General features: G+C 41.3%; 2 protein-coding genes and 2 long non-coding RNA genes across 6 annotated transcripts; 2 read left to right on the top strand and 2 right to left on the bottom strand.

Annotated features, from left to right (window-relative positions):
- Positions 1-293: 293 nt before the first annotated feature.
- Positions 294-8,159, top strand: gpr155b (G protein-coupled receptor 155b). Of its 3 annotated transcripts, none has more exons than XM_028424162.1 (20): positions 294-429; positions 864-1,052; positions 1,134-1,281; positions 1,409-1,538; positions 1,635-1,813; positions 1,906-2,058; positions 2,142-2,209; positions 2,300-2,471; positions 2,653-2,808; positions 2,973-3,056; positions 3,163-3,286; positions 3,370-3,454; positions 3,552-3,639; positions 3,724-3,955; positions 4,059-4,136; positions 4,413-4,570; positions 4,664-4,759; positions 4,836-4,900; positions 4,986-5,123; positions 5,720-8,159. In XM_028424162.1, the coding sequence occupies exons 2-20, from the start codon at positions 895-897 to the stop codon at positions 6,126-6,128; spliced, it is 2,721 nt and encodes a 906-aa protein (XP_028279963.1). In that variant the 5' UTR covers positions 294-429; positions 864-894; the 3' UTR covers positions 6,129-8,159. The 3 variants fall into 3 exon arrangements, with proteins under 3 accessions (XP_028279963.1, XP_028279962.1, XP_028279965.1); XM_028424161.1 differs by having other exon boundaries at positions 5,714-8,159; XM_028424164.1 differs by having other exon boundaries at positions 5,662-5,848.
- Positions 8,160-8,251: 92 nt separating this feature from the next.
- Positions 8,252-12,731, bottom strand: LOC114447745 (transmembrane protein 41A-B-like). Its single transcript, XM_028424168.1, has 5 exons — positions 12,565-12,731; positions 10,313-10,463; positions 10,073-10,234; positions 9,812-9,950; positions 8,252-9,735 (listed from the first exon to the last, which is right to left on the bottom strand). The coding sequence occupies exons 1-5, from the start codon at positions 12,702-12,704 to the stop codon at positions 9,500-9,502; spliced, it is 828 nt and encodes a 275-aa protein (XP_028279969.1). The 5' UTR covers positions 12,705-12,731; the 3' UTR covers positions 8,252-9,499.
- LOC114447746 (uncharacterized) lies at positions 12,176-13,988 on the top strand. The gene is made up of 3 exons (XR_003671858.1): positions 12,176-12,263; positions 12,546-12,974; positions 13,469-13,988. It is a non-coding gene; the product is annotated as an uncharacterized LOC114447746 (long non-coding RNA).
- A 788-nt stretch (positions 13,989-14,776) lies between these two features.
- On the bottom strand, positions 14,777-15,534 carry LOC114447747 (uncharacterized). The gene is made up of 4 exons (XR_003671859.1): positions 15,519-15,534; positions 15,302-15,422; positions 15,117-15,225; positions 14,777-14,854 (listed from the first exon to the last, which is right to left on the bottom strand). It is a non-coding gene; the product is annotated as an uncharacterized LOC114447747 (long non-coding RNA).
- Positions 15,535-16,572: the final 1,038 nt, after the last annotated feature.

The following is a 16,572-nucleotide window of genomic DNA, read 5'->3' as shown; positions in this document are numbered from 1 at the left end:
ATGGCTGTGTATTGGTTTCAACGGATGTCCTCACAATCACCCTTTTCTTATGTAGTATCAGTATGCAACTTTCTGAGGTAAAGACATATACTTAATTAAACCATCTTCACCTTTGCTGCCTCTCAACATAACCCATTAACTCATAACAAGCTTCGAGGTCCATAGATTTGGTCGGTCCCCCCCTCAAGTGACGCAGCATCACGCCGCACTTCATTTGTCCAATCACACTTGGCGCGAACAACGTATCTCACCAATGATTGGCTGGAGTGTCTGTCAGTCACTTTCAGGGCGTTGCTACTAGCGGCAGCTGTCAGATTCAGAAGCGAAGCTTGTCTCAAACAGAAACGACCAAAACAAAGGCTTATGTGCCAAACAAGGCTTTTGAATATTACGCATACGAGGTAAAGATGGTTGTCTAAAGATTCGGAGGTAAGCAATACATTATTTACATGAATAATAAATGAACTCAAGCCAGATGTGGAAGGTAAAGCGTACCTCGCCCTCCCATTTGTTTTTAGCATGCACCTACTGTATGCTAGCACTAGCGGCCAGCAGGCAATTAGCCTCTTATGCAGTTTAACGTGAACGTTTTAGACATTGTTACAGTGTAGATATTGTACTGAAGTCATTTCTTGTCGCTGAATCAAACAGGGTGAGTTGACTGCTAGCTTAGCTAACAGTAAGCTATACTGACTGTAGATTATAGACACCCTGAAAAGACTTGAGTCTAAACTACGACCATCATCTTCTCACATATAATGAGCCATTATTATTACCTGTACAGGAAAGGGAAGATTGTGAGTCATTGTTTGCCTTTTATCATTATATGTCTGGTGCTCCATTCTTGTCTTTCCTCCCCCCAGATAGCTGTTTGTCACCGGTCGTGTCACCACCATGGAGACTACTAACAACTTTGTGCTGATCCATGGGAAGAACATCTCTCATAACATGCTGGCAGGTTCTGCTGCGGGACCCCACATGTCCATTGACAAACTGTTCCCAGCACTCCTTGAATGCTTTGGTATCATTATGTGTGGCTATATAGCTGGCAGGTAAGTTCAAGAGAAAGCAACTGTTTGAATTAGTATTTATTTTCAGTGACTCTTATGTGCGTCTTCCTTTCCGTCCTCCAGGGCCGATATCATCACAGAGAGCCAGGCGAAGGGTTTAGGGAACTTTGTGTCAAAGTTTGCTCTTCCAGCTCTACTCTTTAAAAACATGGTGCTGTTAGACTTTGGAAATGTCATATGGGCATTTCTCTGGAGCGTCCTGATTGCAAAGGTTTGTTTCTGGTCTGTTGCACACAATTTTTATGCACTTATTTGTCTGATGTTAAGCCCTTGTGGAGTGACCTAAAAGTGAATTAAAACAAATACCCTGACCTCCATCCCTTCTGTCCTGTGTATAGGTGACAGTGTTTGTGCTGGTATGTGTGCTGACACTGATGGTGGCTGGGCCAGAGAACAGATACAGCAAGGCTGGTCTGTACTCCATATTTGCTACTCAGAGTAATGACTTTGCCTTGGGGTACCCAATAGGTAGGACAAAAAATGAATGCTAACACTGATATGCAGTATATTCCTCATTAAAATGGATGTAGCCTTCTTAATGTCTCAGTTTCTCCACTTTTCTAGTTGAGGCTTTGTATCGGAGCACATATCCCGAATACCTCCAGTACATATACTTGGTCGCGCCTGTCTCCCTCATGCTTCTCAATCCCATCGGCTTCGCTCTGTGTGAGGTACAGAGGTGGAGGCAGGCCAGCCATCCGCAGCGCGGCACTCTTGGCATCATAGGAATTGTAATCTTACAGGTATCTCACAGCATACAGGTTCTTCTCCAAGTGTATTGATTCATAGCTACATACTTGAGTTTTCTGTAAATGTATTTGACTTGCCTCTGCAGGTGCTGAAGAACCCAATAGTGTTCATGGTGATAGTGGGTATCGTCTCTCACTTTGCGTTGGGCCAGCGAATCCCTGCTGTGTTGTCGGAGTTCATAGACGGGTTAGCCAACTCTTTTGGAGGAGCAGCATTGTTTTACCTTGGCCTCACTATGGTGAGTCTTATCCGTTTCTTTATATTAATAAAGTATAATTTGTTTTACTTCTCCCTATTATCAGCTGTCTGTTTCTGTGGCAGGTCGGCCAGCTTAGAAAACTAACCAGAGACACTGGAGTTGCCTTGATACTTCTGATCACAGCTAAACTGTAAGTGATACTGAGGTAGAGTGAATGAATGTTTTAATGAGGAAGAGTGATGTACATTTACTCAGATGGGGTGGGATGTTGTTCTTCCAGCCTGGTGATGCCGCTGGTCTGCAAAGACATGGTGGATATTCTGGACATAGGAGTGAACAGCAGCAGTGCCAACCACACTAGTTTGTCCAATTTTGCTTTCTTATATGGAGTCTTCCCAACTGCGCCAAGTGTAGCCATCTATGCCGGACACTATAATATGGAGTTAGAGGTGGTGAGTAATGCAGTCATGCTATGTTAACTGTTAGCAAACATTGTGAAGTGTTTAAAGTATAAACTTAGGGGGTTACAAATGTGAATCTTGTGTAGTAAAGGTACATTCTGATTATGGTGATTCTGATTCTGATTCTGAAAATGATAAACTGCATGGCTTTAAGTTTGTTTCTGTTCTTTAGGTAACCTCTGGAATGGTAATCAGTACATTTCTGTCTGCACCGATCATGTATGTGTCAGCCTGGTTACTGACAATCCCGCTTATGGACCCCACCCCATTGGTGACAGAGCTGGAAAATGTTAGCTTCAACATCAGCATCATCAGCCTCATAGCACTGGTAAGTGGTATGTGGTAAGTGCTATAAAGGCTGCTAATTACCTTAGGGTATGTGTCAGCAATTGTTAGAAAGTTGCTGAAATATGTGTGGGTAATTAAACATATACATATACATATACATGTACATGTACATGTACAGTTTCATGCACCTGTGTCTTCTCCAAGGTGTGGACCATAGCAGTGATGTTGCTCAGCCGAAAATTTAACAGACTTCCTCACCTCTTTGCATTAAATCTTTTCCTGGCACAGGTCAGAAATCCTTATTACATCGCATGTGATATTTTAAAGATCTATTTATTTTTATGTTTCTGTTAACTGAGCAGCTTGTGTTCACCCTCACTCTCCACCTTAACAGTTCCTTGTGTGCGTCAGCATGATCTTGTGGAACTTCTTGGTGAAACAAGAGGATAATTTACTTGGAAAAATTCTCACCTTCACTTTGCTCTATGGCTCTCTGTACAGTACATACATCTGGACTGGTGAGTAGATAAAAGCTTCTCAGTTTTTGTGTTAGTGTGCATACACTGGTGATTGCATGTGTATGTTTCTGTTCTGTTTTTAGGTCTGATCCCTCTTTGCCTGGCTCTGACTAACAGAGATGATCTGCTGAGACTCCGACCAGGAGTCTTCATGATTTTGGGTTGGGGGTAAGTCAGCACACCTCAGAGTAAATGAGTAATTTCAGTATAAATGAAAGAGTTAAAACTTGTTTCACATGAATATCACATGTTACTGTGTGTGTAGGGTTCCCTTCCTGATGGTTGGGGGTCTTCTGATCTTAGGAGAGAGGACTGACGCCATCGACTCTGCCTTCTTCTATGGCAGAGCTCAGGTTGGAACAGCACATGCTGGGAACAAAACCACATAATAAAGAAAGGTTTAATTCATCCAGTGTTTTTGTTCTCTGCTACACCAGATAATCTGCTCTACAGTAGTGCTTGCAGTCAGCTTGGTCCTTGGCGCACTATCTCTGATGAGTCTCAGCCAGGGAGACAGGGACCTGAGTGGCTATCAGGCCCTTAGCAGGGCTGCTGTAACAGGGCTAAATGATGAGCCAAGGGCCCCTGCTGGCCTGGAGGATCCACCACCACCACCACCACAACAACAAACACAGATGGCAAATTCACCTGCCTGCAGCATCAACTCAGGTTGTATCTGCATTTCTAACATAGTTATTTCAGAGTTGACATAAACTGAATGTTAAAATTAAAAATGGACTTAATACTGATCAGGGGATTTAACGTCTGTTAGATCTCCACAGTTTCTCACCTCTTCAGACGTTGCCTGACATGATAGCCAGCACACAAAGGGAGCACACAAATGGCACAGGTACAACATATATGATTTTACATCCAATTCCTCGTGGATTATGACTATTATCACTATATGTATATGTGTGTGTGAAGTGTTAGGCAAGATATAATATAATACACTTTGAAAAAATAAAGGATTAATTTATGGTCAAATAAAGATGAACCTAAATCAAATAATCTAAATCAAGGCAACACATATTAGTAGTTGACTATATATTAATATTATATATAGTCTGTATAATAACATGGGATTTTAGCAGTAACACAGATTAATTTATCTTTTCCTCTCTAGGCCTCAGTGGGGCGCTGTGTGATGGGCTGCCACAGAGTTCTTCCTCGTCAGAGCAGCCGCTGAATCTGCCTCCACCTGGGCCACCTCCATCCACTGATGATAAACAGACTGTGAGACACGTGCTGCTCTGTCTGTTGCTCATCGTCAGTTTGCTCGCGGTAAGAATGAAATACAACAGGTTGTTTATGAAGTTGAACCCACCATATTTTGTTAATAATGTCTGAGTGCTGAATGTCTCTGACTGTACATAGAACCTGTCCAGCTGTCTGTGGTGGTTGTTTAACAAAGATCCGGGAAGGCTTTACCTCGAGCTACAGTTCTTCTGTGCTGTGGCAAACTATGGACAGGTACCACTGCGATGTGTAATTTAATTGTAATCATTCAAGTGCAAAAATATGTTCAACTGTAAATACTTCATCCCAGGGATTCCTGTCCTTTGGGATTTTTGGTCTGGACAGACACCTCATCATTTTGCCTTTCAAGAAGAGGTGAGTTCTCAATTTCTGGAGCAATTTGAGACCGAGTTATAAAATCAGCACTAAAGCAATGTGTTGTTTTTGTTTTGATTTTTAGATTGCTCAGCTTGTGGCACGGCAGAGACAGTGAGGATCTGAGCCCCTCAGGTGTACCAGAGGAGGTCAGGCTCACATGTACCCAGTTTGTCCGTTACCACAAAGACCAGTGTTTACAAGACATAGTACGCACGCGCAGGTAGGATTACTACTCTGTGTTTGTATGTGTTTTTTGTCAGTGCATTGGCATGTTACGTAATACATTTATTTTCATAATGGAACACACATCTATACAATTTGTTTCAAATTACTTCAGTGTCATCTGCATGTTGTATAAATTCTTCCTATACAAAGGATAATCAAACTAGATTTAAGCACAAGAAAAGGGTGATGGTGGAGCTTTCGGTCCGTCCTTGATTTCTGAATCTTTGCATGTTGCATCTGCCTGTTCATCTGTTTTGCTGCAGTGGGGTTCTCTATCCGTTGAGTCTATTCTTTTATGTTGATGATAAATATTTAATTTAACCAATCCTACAAAACCTCCACTAACACCCCTGTGCAGGATGTGAGTCTTGGGTGCTTTCCTTGCCTTTTATTCTAACACACCTTTGAACTACTGTTTACCTTTTCTCTTGGTTATTAACCCTTTCCTTGCTTTCCCTCATATTTCCATTATTTTTTCCTGCTTTCCTTTGCCTGCCCATTCCCCCTTTCCTATCCTCACCTTCACCCTCTAGTGGCTCAGGGGAGAGTGTGAACGCTTCGACAGGTGAATCCTTCCTCTGATAGTAACAGGTTTGGTGAAGAGATAGAGGAGGAGAATGGAGATTTGAGACATTCCCAACCCCATCAGTCCCAGAATCTACACACGCATCAGAACCTTCAGGAGCAACCAAACCACGTGTCGCAGAATCCAGCTGAATCCCAGGAATATATTCCCAGCCCTGATCTGCCCGAGGAGCAGCAGGCTAACCAGACACATCAACATCTTCATACCAATCTTGAGTGTGTCTTTCGAGGCAGTAACTTGGTGGACTGGTTGGTGGAACGAGGCCTATGTGCAGGACGAACTGAGGCCCAGCTCTATGGCATTCGTCTTCAGCAGGGAGGAGTGTTGGAGCACTTCACAGGCCAGCACAGCTTTAGGGATGAACCCACCCTGCTGTACCACTTCACACAATCCAGAGATGGTACCACACCATGAGAGAGCAGGAGAGAAGCTTAGTTTACCAAACAGCAAAATCTGTGGTGGTGTACCAAAAAAAAGTGCCTACTACTGACTCCAAAAAATCTAGGACTACTTTGGAAGGCAATTGACACAGTTCTGCTTCACATTGTGGCCAAGATGTTAATTACTAGAGACACCTGCTGATATGCTTCATACATGCCTACATTTGAAGCCTCTTGGGAGACATGTCATAATTTGAGAAAACACACCCCCTGCTGGTACTGGATCTCTCCTTGTGTCAGACCAAGTATTTAAGTTTGTTTTTCTGTACTCACATGGCTTTGAATAACAGCTTTTTATTCAAAGTCCCTCTGAGATCTGATCAGGAGTGAATCACAGGTCCCATGTGTAACAGAAAAGTGTTTTTTTTTCCTTTGAGTCAGTGGATTCTTTTACAAGGATCATTTTTGTATATGTATATTTTGCAGGATAACTTGCCATTCATCTGCCTGTCATCCTTAAATAATATTAAAGTGACATTGAAGGGCCAGTGGTGGGAAGACAGTCAGAGCAGTTGTTAGGGTTGCTCATATCACATCCTATCTGTTTTACATTGTCATGTTTTCTTTTAGATGACATGAAACCTGCCTGATATGCTGGTATTTTATTATTTGCACGTTGTGTCTTTTAACCACTCTGGTCTGTGCTGACCTCTTGCATGACTCGGAGCAGTACAGACTTCTGCTCAGCACTGAAACATTTGCACTGATTGAATAACAGCATTTGTTATATCTTTTCAAATTATGCAACTCACTGAATATTTGTCTTGTAATGCTGCTGCAGAAGATGTTTGTTATCTTTAAATCTTGTCATTGTGTTGAAACAATCTGTGCAAAACATTTGTTTGGCACTGATCTCATTACTAAAACTCTCAGACATGGGTAAGTTGGCCAGCTTTATTGATCTGTTAAAGAGACGGCATTCTGTCATTGAGAAATGGTTTAACATTTATATTTTTATAGACGGAAAGAACCACGGTATGTCTCAGACACCTTGACTCTAGGTTGTTCAGGGCAACATATGTCATCTTCAGTATTGCCATTCTTCCCCATAAATCCTCTGTAACAGCCAGGATAGGTCAGCAGAAGTCTGCTGTCTGGAGTTTTCTTGGTTGGCTTTGGGTTGGAATCGTTGGTGTTTCCATTAATGGGATGTATAAATAAATGGAAAATGAGTACAGATGCCTTTCCAGCCAAAACTGGCACTAGCTTAGCCAGTAAGACTCACCACTGAGTTGAACCTGTGTCAAAAAAGCATGCAGCTACTGTGACTACACATCTGTGTTTGAAGCTCTCTATCTGTGTTGATGAGGCTGACAGACACAATTGTAGTCCAGATGTAGTTATTTTATTTCCCCAGTCATAGATTATCACACAGTACATTGTACACAAAGCCCCTATTTACCTGTTTACAGCTCTTCTTTGCCTGTTAGGTTGCTGCTGATTTGTAATGTGATTATTATGAAGTTTACAGTCTGTTGGCAACATTAATGAAGACATGGATGGTGATATATGCACATGATGACCACACTGACGTTCATGCTTAAATGATGCTTCAATTATCATGTTTTTTTTCTTTTTTTAAACCTGGAGTATAATGTCTGAATGTATTTTCAGTATTTTCTCCCATCTCACACACTTACAGGTGCATATATTACTATCTCCCTCTGCCAGCAGATGTCATACCAGTCCATGCAATTCAAATCAGGTCCTTCTGTTTACTAAGCTGATACAGATGTGATTTTTTTTTTCAGAGTGCTTGCCAATGTGAAGAAGTATATGTGTGTGTCTGCATGAACTAAACAGAGTTTCTGTGTGTTTGTTTGTGTAGCAAAGAACTGAGAAGGTCCAGGAGAGATGTGTGGATGTTTAAGTGTTTTGCTGTAAGTCAATCAGGGTCAATGACTGTTTGACCATAGCACAAGGCACAAATAAACCTACTGTATGCATCCATCCTGCATTTTACTTTGTCCTTACACCAGCAGTTACTGTGTAGGAAATTATAGAAGCTCCCCAGTTAAAAAAACAAAAATAAATGAACATTTTGGAATTGATTAATTTTAAATGAATGGACTAAAACAAAGACTTCAGACATCTGAATAGGTTTTCTTTCTTTTTATTTTTGGTCAAAAAGGAAACTAAATCTTCCTCTAAACACACAAAGCCCTTTAAAGCCTAAAGCAACATATTTCACATCAAAACAATGTAAGACTAAAACTGAGCAAATACATATCTCTGTTATTGTCATATAGGTAGACAGAATTATGTGACAGCACTTTGAATATTTGAAACTGTAGTCCACCAAGTTACAATATATCAAAAATACTATGTGTATACGGTCTAGAAAAAAAAATCATATCATCATAAAATCCCTGGTAGACAATCCAGAGTAGTAAACAGCTTTTCTGCAGCAACCTGCACCTGAATTAGGAGCAAACTCCTTCTCAAAACAAAATTTAAGACTATTTACTAGACTTTCTCCTCTTGGGAATCAAAAGTACAATCAATCAAACTGAGACACAGTGCAGCACCACACTCTGGTAAAAACCTTGGATGAAATCAAATGACGTGGTCGTGTGTGTGTGTGGAAGGCCTCGTGTGTGTTTTTCTTATCCTGCACAACAGATTGTAATTAAAGTTAAAGTAATAAAAGTTTAGTTTTTTATCAGTTAGGTGAACAACCGCTAATACAGACAGTATGTCTTTCCTTCCAGAGAAGATCACACCTCTCACTGCACATTAAGACACGTGTGTAAGTGCTTTAATGAAACAATTGAAAATAAAAATGACATTTTCACACTGAGCTACACTGACAGTGGACTTAGTGAGTAAACATACAAACCAGATTAAACAGATTTCTCTGAAGCTCTCGGTGTTTAGTTTTAAAGCTTTTTGTACTCACCACAGTGCTAAAATACATAAATAATAAATAAGGGGATCTTTTACAGTGAAGCTCAAACTTTAAGGCACTATACACAATCAGTGTTTGACTAAGCACCAACACGTTATATAAATAAGGTCACATCCTGTGACACAAATCCTTATCAGTTCTGCAGGATATCAACTATTCAGCACCTTGTAAAACAACCATTAGGGATGGAAGACATTTAAGGCCCCATCTCCTCTAAAATATTAGCTGTGTGTGCAAGTACCGGTAGTACTGAGACATTTTTTGGAAACTAACATGATCAGAAGAAAAGTTCAGAACAGATTATGCCATAAGTATGACGAGCCTCTGGTGTGACCTTACTGAAGTCATAAGCCTGGAGTGGATCAAAGGTCACATGCCTACCAGTGGAGTGTGTTTCCTCCATCGCAGTTGCAATTAAGTCCACTTTTACCAGACAATCATTGTCTTTTCCGGTCCTGCTGGGTTAAAGATGGACCGCTTCCATTACTGTCCAAGCCATCCACCTTGAGGTGAGATTTGCTGTACTGTTTGATCAGCGCTCCGGGTACGAGAGCCATGACTGCGATGGCCAGGAGCTGAGCCAGCGTCCCCCAGGAGAAGATGTCATCCATGGAGGAGATCTCGGAGAGGAGGGTGCCCGTACGGACGCAAATGAAGTTGTAGGGGATCAAACCTGGAGGAGAGAGCGGCAGCAGAGTGAGCACTATTTTCCAATGGGTTTCTGTTTCATGTATGTTGTGTGATCTCACCTATGAACACAGAAAAGAAGAAAATGGGCATAGGGATGTTGAGGACAGGACAGGTGATGTTAAGGAACCAGTTAGGAGTCATAGGGAAGAAGCGGAGAAAAAGGAGGAAGAAGAATAAACTGCTACGATTTTCCTCACACTGATGGAAAGAAGAAGAGGAAGAGAGATAATGAGAGAGAAAAGAACCACAAAAAAATGGAAAAATAAGAGGCAATGTGTGTTTTCATTTCACTTATAGGAAGTGGGGACAAGCATGGCTACCTTCTTCTGCAGCAGCGCCACCTTCTGAGGGAACAGCTTAACCACATGCTGCTTTCCAAATGCTGACGACAGCAGGAAGCAGAATGTGGAGCCTGAAGTGGTGAGCAGGCAGGCCAACATCAGACCCTCCCAGGGCCCGAATATGGCACCAGCCAACAGGTTCTGAAGGAAGGGAAGGTAAGACGACTTTCTAGAAATGATTCACTTTAAATATAACACACAGCACAGTTTGTGTCTCACCAGGAAGGAGGAGCCAGGTATGGCGAAAGACTGTTTATACAGGTAGGCGCTGCAGTACAGTAGCAGAACGTAGCCATGGTGTTCTCTTTTGTAGAACTTCAGCATCTCTGCGAGTTGACGCAGCTCATCCAGGTCCGACGGGAACTTCAGCCTGGTTGGAAATAAGAAGATAACCAAGTAAAAAAAAAAAATACAGAATAAACCAAGGCTTTAAAAACCAATGCACGTCCATCAGCCCATACACACAGACTGACTCGGTCACTTCTCCTTTAGACTCTGATATCCCAGAATGCCTTTGGTCAGCCACCTGGCTGTTACCAAAGATGCTCCGACACGAGGATGATCCACTACAAGTCATGTTTATGGTATGTAACATTTCCTGAGTCTTATCTGGTATCTAAAGAAGGGTCAGTGGGTTGGAGTAGTTAACGGTGTTTCTGAGTGTGAAAAAGCTGTTTCTGTTGTCAGAATTACTTTTTAAAACACTTCTGAGCACCACAAGACTGTATTGATTCAGCAGCTGAAGGGGTCAGAGGTTAATGTCCAAACTTTTAGCACTAAAAGCCAAAAATATCTGCAGGACAGTACATCACAAGGACTGAAATATATCTCAGTGAAACCCCTCTGTAAACACAACATGAGGTTTATAAAGAGCATAGAATGGAATTGATATAACAGTAAGCAGAAGGATCATTCGTGTGTGTGTGTGTGTGCGCGTGTGTGTAACAGGATATCTCTGATTGAAGGACAGAAATAGCGACACTGCCTGCAGACTTTAGCAGAGGGTAGGAAGACACTTAAACTCACACACACAAACCAAAATCCCCCTATTGAAACTCAAGATGCCGGCTTCCTCCACCACCTGCTCGGACAGTCAACATGCCTTGTTCCAATTGGTCAGTTGACAAATATTCTGCTTTGTCATTGGTCAGGCGGTTGATAAGCGCTCAGATACATGAAACTGTACATGTTCAGTATTTAAGGAGGGAAATGTGTCATCGTGGGCACTTTTAAATTCGGTTATGTGGAATCTCGTGAGACACGAACACACACACACACACAGACACACAGGAGTCAACTGTTTACTCAAGTGGAAAAAGACTAAAGTCACTGTATTGTAACATAAAGCTAGGTCTTGTTATGGTTTAATGCCTTAAAACAGCAAAAGCAACCAAAGCTTTAAATAAGAAACGTCAACATTTCATTTGTGTTGTACAGCAGTAAAAAATATTCATTTAAATAACATATTAATATAACATTAATGACCTGTTATTTAACATTAATAACCTGTTTAATTTTACACCCACTGTTTTGTACTGGCCTCCTTGTGATTAGCACGCACATACACACATGACATACCGTATAACCACAATTTAGTTTCACTGGCTGCACTCATGTCATCTTTTAATGACTTGTGTACACACACACACACACACACACACACACACACACACACACACACACGAGCCCTGGCTTCAGACTGTCTTGGTTGGCGTTATTCTATCATCCCTAGACAACCTCACATTCAACTGCCCAGCACATTGCAACATACCACTTTCAAGACACATAGACACACACTGAAAAAATAGAAACACACACACACACATGCTGAAGAGTAATGTGATAAGACCAGTATGTACTTAAGAAGAGTGAATGATGTAATAATATTCACACTTTTGATATTTAGTGCTATACTGATTTGAAAATGTGTGTTTATAAATTTCACAATTAATCAGCACAAAAATCTTTTCTGATTAATAATGATGCTTAAAAGTATAATTAAAACTTTAGAAAAACAAGTCAAATCAAATATGCCTCACTTAAATGGTAAATTGATTCCCTCCCTGTTTCCCAGCATGCACTGGGAGAGAGGAAGGTAAACACTGGTTGTGTGTCACTGGTGGACTGGTTTCTAATCTGAGGGTCAGGGGGAACCCCCATGGATGAAAAGGTGGGGAAGTGGAAATGTTCTGCTACATAAAAGCATATATAGTTTTGTTTTTATTTAATTATATATATATATTTTTACTAGAAATAACTAGTAAGAGTACACTTCTGTGTAAGACATGTAAATGTTGTTGTTAAGGCTGTTGTGTGTGTAAGTTTTGCCATCACTTCTAACCCACAGAAAATGAATGAAATTCAGTGTAGCTATAGTTAATTTGACAAAAAGTCACAAAAGGAATCATTTGAGTCATAGTTTCTTTCTACATTGTACTGTATTGATTAAAAGTTTGCAGAAAGTCACAAACCTGTACTCCTCGACTCCGTCGTCTTCGCCCTCGGAGGCCGCCTGCAGCTGCTTTGGTCCCGGGGGAAGATGCGTGGACAGCAGGTAGAGGTAGACGCTTGCCGCCGCCACGATGGCAGCTAGTCCCGCTAAGGAGCGCATGTTGTTCCCCCGCTTTAAACTCTCCGATCACCGGTGAAACTGCAGCTGACAACACGGGCTGAATTTAAACGGAGGGGGAGACCTCCGCTCAGTGAGGTCGACGTGTTGCGGCTCGGTTGGACAGCACCGAGGCCGAGGGGGTGTCGCTTTACCGAGACGCATGCTACAAATGACGGGTGACATTCTGACCGGGGTTCGGCTCACGGGTCACATGGCAGCCCCAAGACCTTCAGCAGACTGATGGAGGAGCCGCCGCTGACAGCTGTGTGGGTCTGTAACACAACAGCAGACACACATTACGTCACTTTGTTTCCTGTTTGATGAGAACTAGACCTATTTCTTATTTTTCCTTTTATTTCTAAACATTTACACAGTGATATTATGATTCGTGTGTGCACTTACACGATCAGGCCACAAGAGGGGGAAGTGCTCAAGACAATGAGGAGTCAGGTCACACAAACTATGCAGATACAGATTGTTCTGATGTAATCACTTGGCTTAAAATAATAATAATAATAATCATCATCATCATCATCATCTATAAAACAGCCTTGAAGCCATGCACAAGTTGCACTCAATTGAAAGTAGTTCTGCTTTTCTAGGTCTACATGTGTATTTGTGAAGGGACGTACAAAATGAATTAAGTAATATGCTGAATAACACCAATTTTCCCCTGTTTAATGTGGTGCAAACAGAACATATGAAAAGGATTGTTTTTTTATGCTTATTTTGAAATTAATGCCAAGAAACATGTTTCTTCTAAGGAGCAACAGAAGACTGGAAACATCCTTAATGCTGCAGTGAAACTCCTGCTGCAACCTCTCACAGCTAACATGGGTAACAGAAAACAGGTTGGTGACATGACGGCCCAGGTGCATCACAGGTACAGTAATTATTTTCAAGGTAATTTCAATTCATATGATCATTATACCCACGCAGCATACACACAAGCATAAGGATGTGATGTAAGTGTATGTAAGTGAGAGACTGCCAAGTCACGATAACAGCTCAGTAACATGGAAAATAATCACTTATTTATGTTTTTTTCATTTTAAAAAAAGTACACTTAAAGGTGCACATTTACCAGCGTTTGTATGTGTATGTTGCCCCGTGATGGACTGGTGACCTGTCCAGGATGCACTCCACCTCTCACTTTTAGATAGCTGGGATAGGCTCCAGCCCCATTTGGGTATGTGTCATATAAAAAGCCTTGTTTAAGTCAAACAGTTTAGGACTTAAGGAAGGAAGATATATCCGGACGGTCCCTTATAGTCAAATATCTCTATCTCTTACATAGCCTCTCTCCATTGCAAAACTGTCACTGTCCAGATGGTTTCTCTCTTCTTGTTTGCTTGTACATTTTCAGAATCAGAATCAGAATTACTTTATTAATCCCCAAGGGGAAATTCTGGTTTGTTACAGACACAAAGAAGAAAAGGATAATTGAAATGAAATAGAAATATATACTAAATATCTAAATACCTAGACAGCATTTAAATCCCTGAGTTGTTACCTGTACCTTTACATAGTAAAGAGCAGGACATGAATGTACCAGTATGGATGTACAGTGTCTGAGTGACTGTTACAGTTCAGAGTTCAGTAGTTTGATTGAGACAGGCAGGAATGACTTCCTGTGTCACTCAGTGGTGCATTGTGGGAGTCGGAGTCTGTTGCTGAACGAGCTCCTGTAGCTGGTCAGCACAGTGTGGAGCGGGTGAGAGGGACGGTCCAGTATAGTTTTTATTTTGGACAACATCCTCCTATGACACACCTCTGTCAGAGAGTCCAGTTCCTCTCCTACAACATGGCCGCCTTCCTGATGATTCTGTTGAGTCTGTTGATGTCCCTCACCCTCAGACTGCTGCCCCAGCAGACACCAGCATACATGATGGCACTGGCCACCACAGACTCATAAAACATCCTCATCATCATCCTGCAGATGTTGAAGGACCTCAGCTGCCTCAGAAAGGCCCTTCCTGTACACAGTGTCCACGTTCTTACTCCAGTCCAGTTTGTGGTCCAAGTGCATTCCCAATTTTGCAGTTAAAACAAAATCGACACAGACACACAAGTTTGAATGCTGTATTTATTGATTCGTCATGCTGTAACTGAAGGAACAGAAGCTACATGTGGGGGCTCTTACAGATGTCCTGCAATTAGAAAAACAAAAAGTTAATTAAACACAGCATGGAACAATGATGCTTTAAAAAGTTTTAAACTTATAACTGCATCCATTAATATGATTGATTTAAGAAGGTGTAAGATCAGGTAAACAAGTAAGAGAACTGTAGTGACCCACTGAAAAGAATAATATTGATAATATTCCTTCATAAAACTGGTAATGACAGATTACTGCTCAGTAGCTTTAATAGACTACGCTTCTTTCACACATGCTCAAAGAAAGTTCCACACCTCCTTAATGGTTAAGGAAGATTCTCATGTCTTTGCCTCTTCACATCTGGCTTCTGGGTCATCGACTCCTTCCCCAGCAGACTATCCAGGATTTTATCCTCCGGGATCACTGTGAGAAAGGACACCATCAGACCCAAATCCTCAGACTTTAAAGTCAGTGCTGCTCTAGTTGTCAGCTCGTATACCTTCAGAGGAGTGTTCAGAGGAGGAGTGTTCAGAGGAGGAGTGTTCAGAGGTCTCAGACTTCACCTCCATCGCGACCAGACATAGAGCAAGAAGCAGGATCAGAATCCGAGCTTTCATTTTCTACAAGAGACACACACACACATTGATTCACAGCACAGCTCAGACCTAACATGTTAAGAGATCTATCAGGAAACAAAGAGAGCGTAAACAGCTTACCTTAGCTGTTCAGTGTACAAGCAGGAAAGTCCTGTCAGTGAAGTGATGTCTGACTTTATATAGGAAGTCAATGGGGTGTGTGCATGCGAAAGCATCCTAACAATGTGCCCAGGTGAGTTTTAGGAAAAAATTAGTTCCAAAAATAAACCGCAGTTCTTTAAAGCACTATGTGAAAAATAACCTTGTTCTTCTTCATAGATTTAAAATGTCACATCCAAATCACACATTTTCACACGAAAGGTTACAGTGATGGCTACTTCAACACTCTTCAGATTAGTCCTCAGCAGAATAATATACAGCTAAATGTGAAACTGAAACAGCCATATATATCAGGCAATGAAGCACTTCATTATTGATTGATGGATCAATCAATGTTTACAAAAAGTTCCTTTTTTCAGCCTAAGAGTTTCCAACGTCCATTCTTTGGATAATTGTTGCAGCTTTAGAGCACATATCAATATTTAAATGTTAACTTTTTATTTTGTCGACGAAATGCTACAAAAGCCTCTGACCTCATCACCCTTCTTCAGACTTTACAAATGCCTAACAATGTCGGACAAAAAAAAATGGAGGCCAGCAAACACATATACACAAAGACAACTGTGGCTTTTGTGAAGCACAGATGTCGTGATGAATGGGTAAATACAGCAAGACCTGAGGCAAAAAGAACCAGTCTGTGTCATTTGCATTTTGTCTCTCACATACCATAGAGACCTGAAGTGACAGAAGGTGTTAGTGGTGGGTCAGGGTTCTGAAGCAGACCCTCAAAGGCTGCATGTTATCAAGTCCTCAAGGGTGGAGAAACCTATTTACAGTTTTTTTCTGATTGCTTAAGCACATTTCTGTAACTATTGGCTATTTGTGAAAACCCTACACACAAATAAAAAAACCTTACACCAAATCAGCAAAACATTGTAGATCTTTTGCAAAAGCTAATACATCTTGCTTAACTCTTCAAACCTTTGTAAAAATGGTATTTTTGTACCAAACAGTTAACACAAACCATCATATTACTAAGCACACAATGTGCCAACTACACACTGATGGTATTAAC

Source organism: Parambassis ranga, chromosome 15, assembly GCF_900634625.1.
Source record: "Parambassis ranga chromosome 15, fParRan2.1, whole genome shotgun sequence".
NCBI lineage: Eukaryota > Metazoa > Chordata > Actinopteri > Ambassidae > Parambassis > Parambassis ranga.
Note: the sequence above shows the minus strand (reverse complement) of the source record. Positions and strands in the feature narration are given on the sequence as shown.

Excerpts from the sequence above, each read along its gene's own strand:
- gpr155b (XM_028424161.1), top strand. The coding sequence starts at position 895 with ATGGAGACTACTAACAACTTTGTGCTGATCCATGGGAAGAACATCTCT. Across the intron at positions 1,539-1,634 it reads TGCCTTGGGGTACCCAATAG|TTGAGGCTTTGTATCGGAGC; the intron begins GTAGGACAAAAA and ends CCACTTTTCTAG. Across the intron at positions 3,287-3,369 it reads CAGTACATACATCTGGACTG|GTCTGATCCCTCTTTGCCTG; the intron begins GTGAGTAGATAA and ends TTCTGTTTTTAG.
- LOC114447745 (XM_028424168.1), bottom strand. The coding sequence starts at position 12,704 with ATGCGCTCCTTAGCGGGACTAGCTGCCATCGTGGCGGCGGCAAGCGTC. Across the intron at positions 9,951-10,072 it reads TGGCGCTGCTGCAGAAGAAG|TGTGAGGAAAATCGTAGCAG; the intron begins GTAGCCATGCTT and ends TCTTTCCATCAG. Across the intron at positions 9,736-9,811 it reads CTTCTTTTCTGTGTTCATAG|GTTTGATCCCCTACAACTTC; the intron begins GTGAGATCACAC and ends TCTCTCCTCCAG.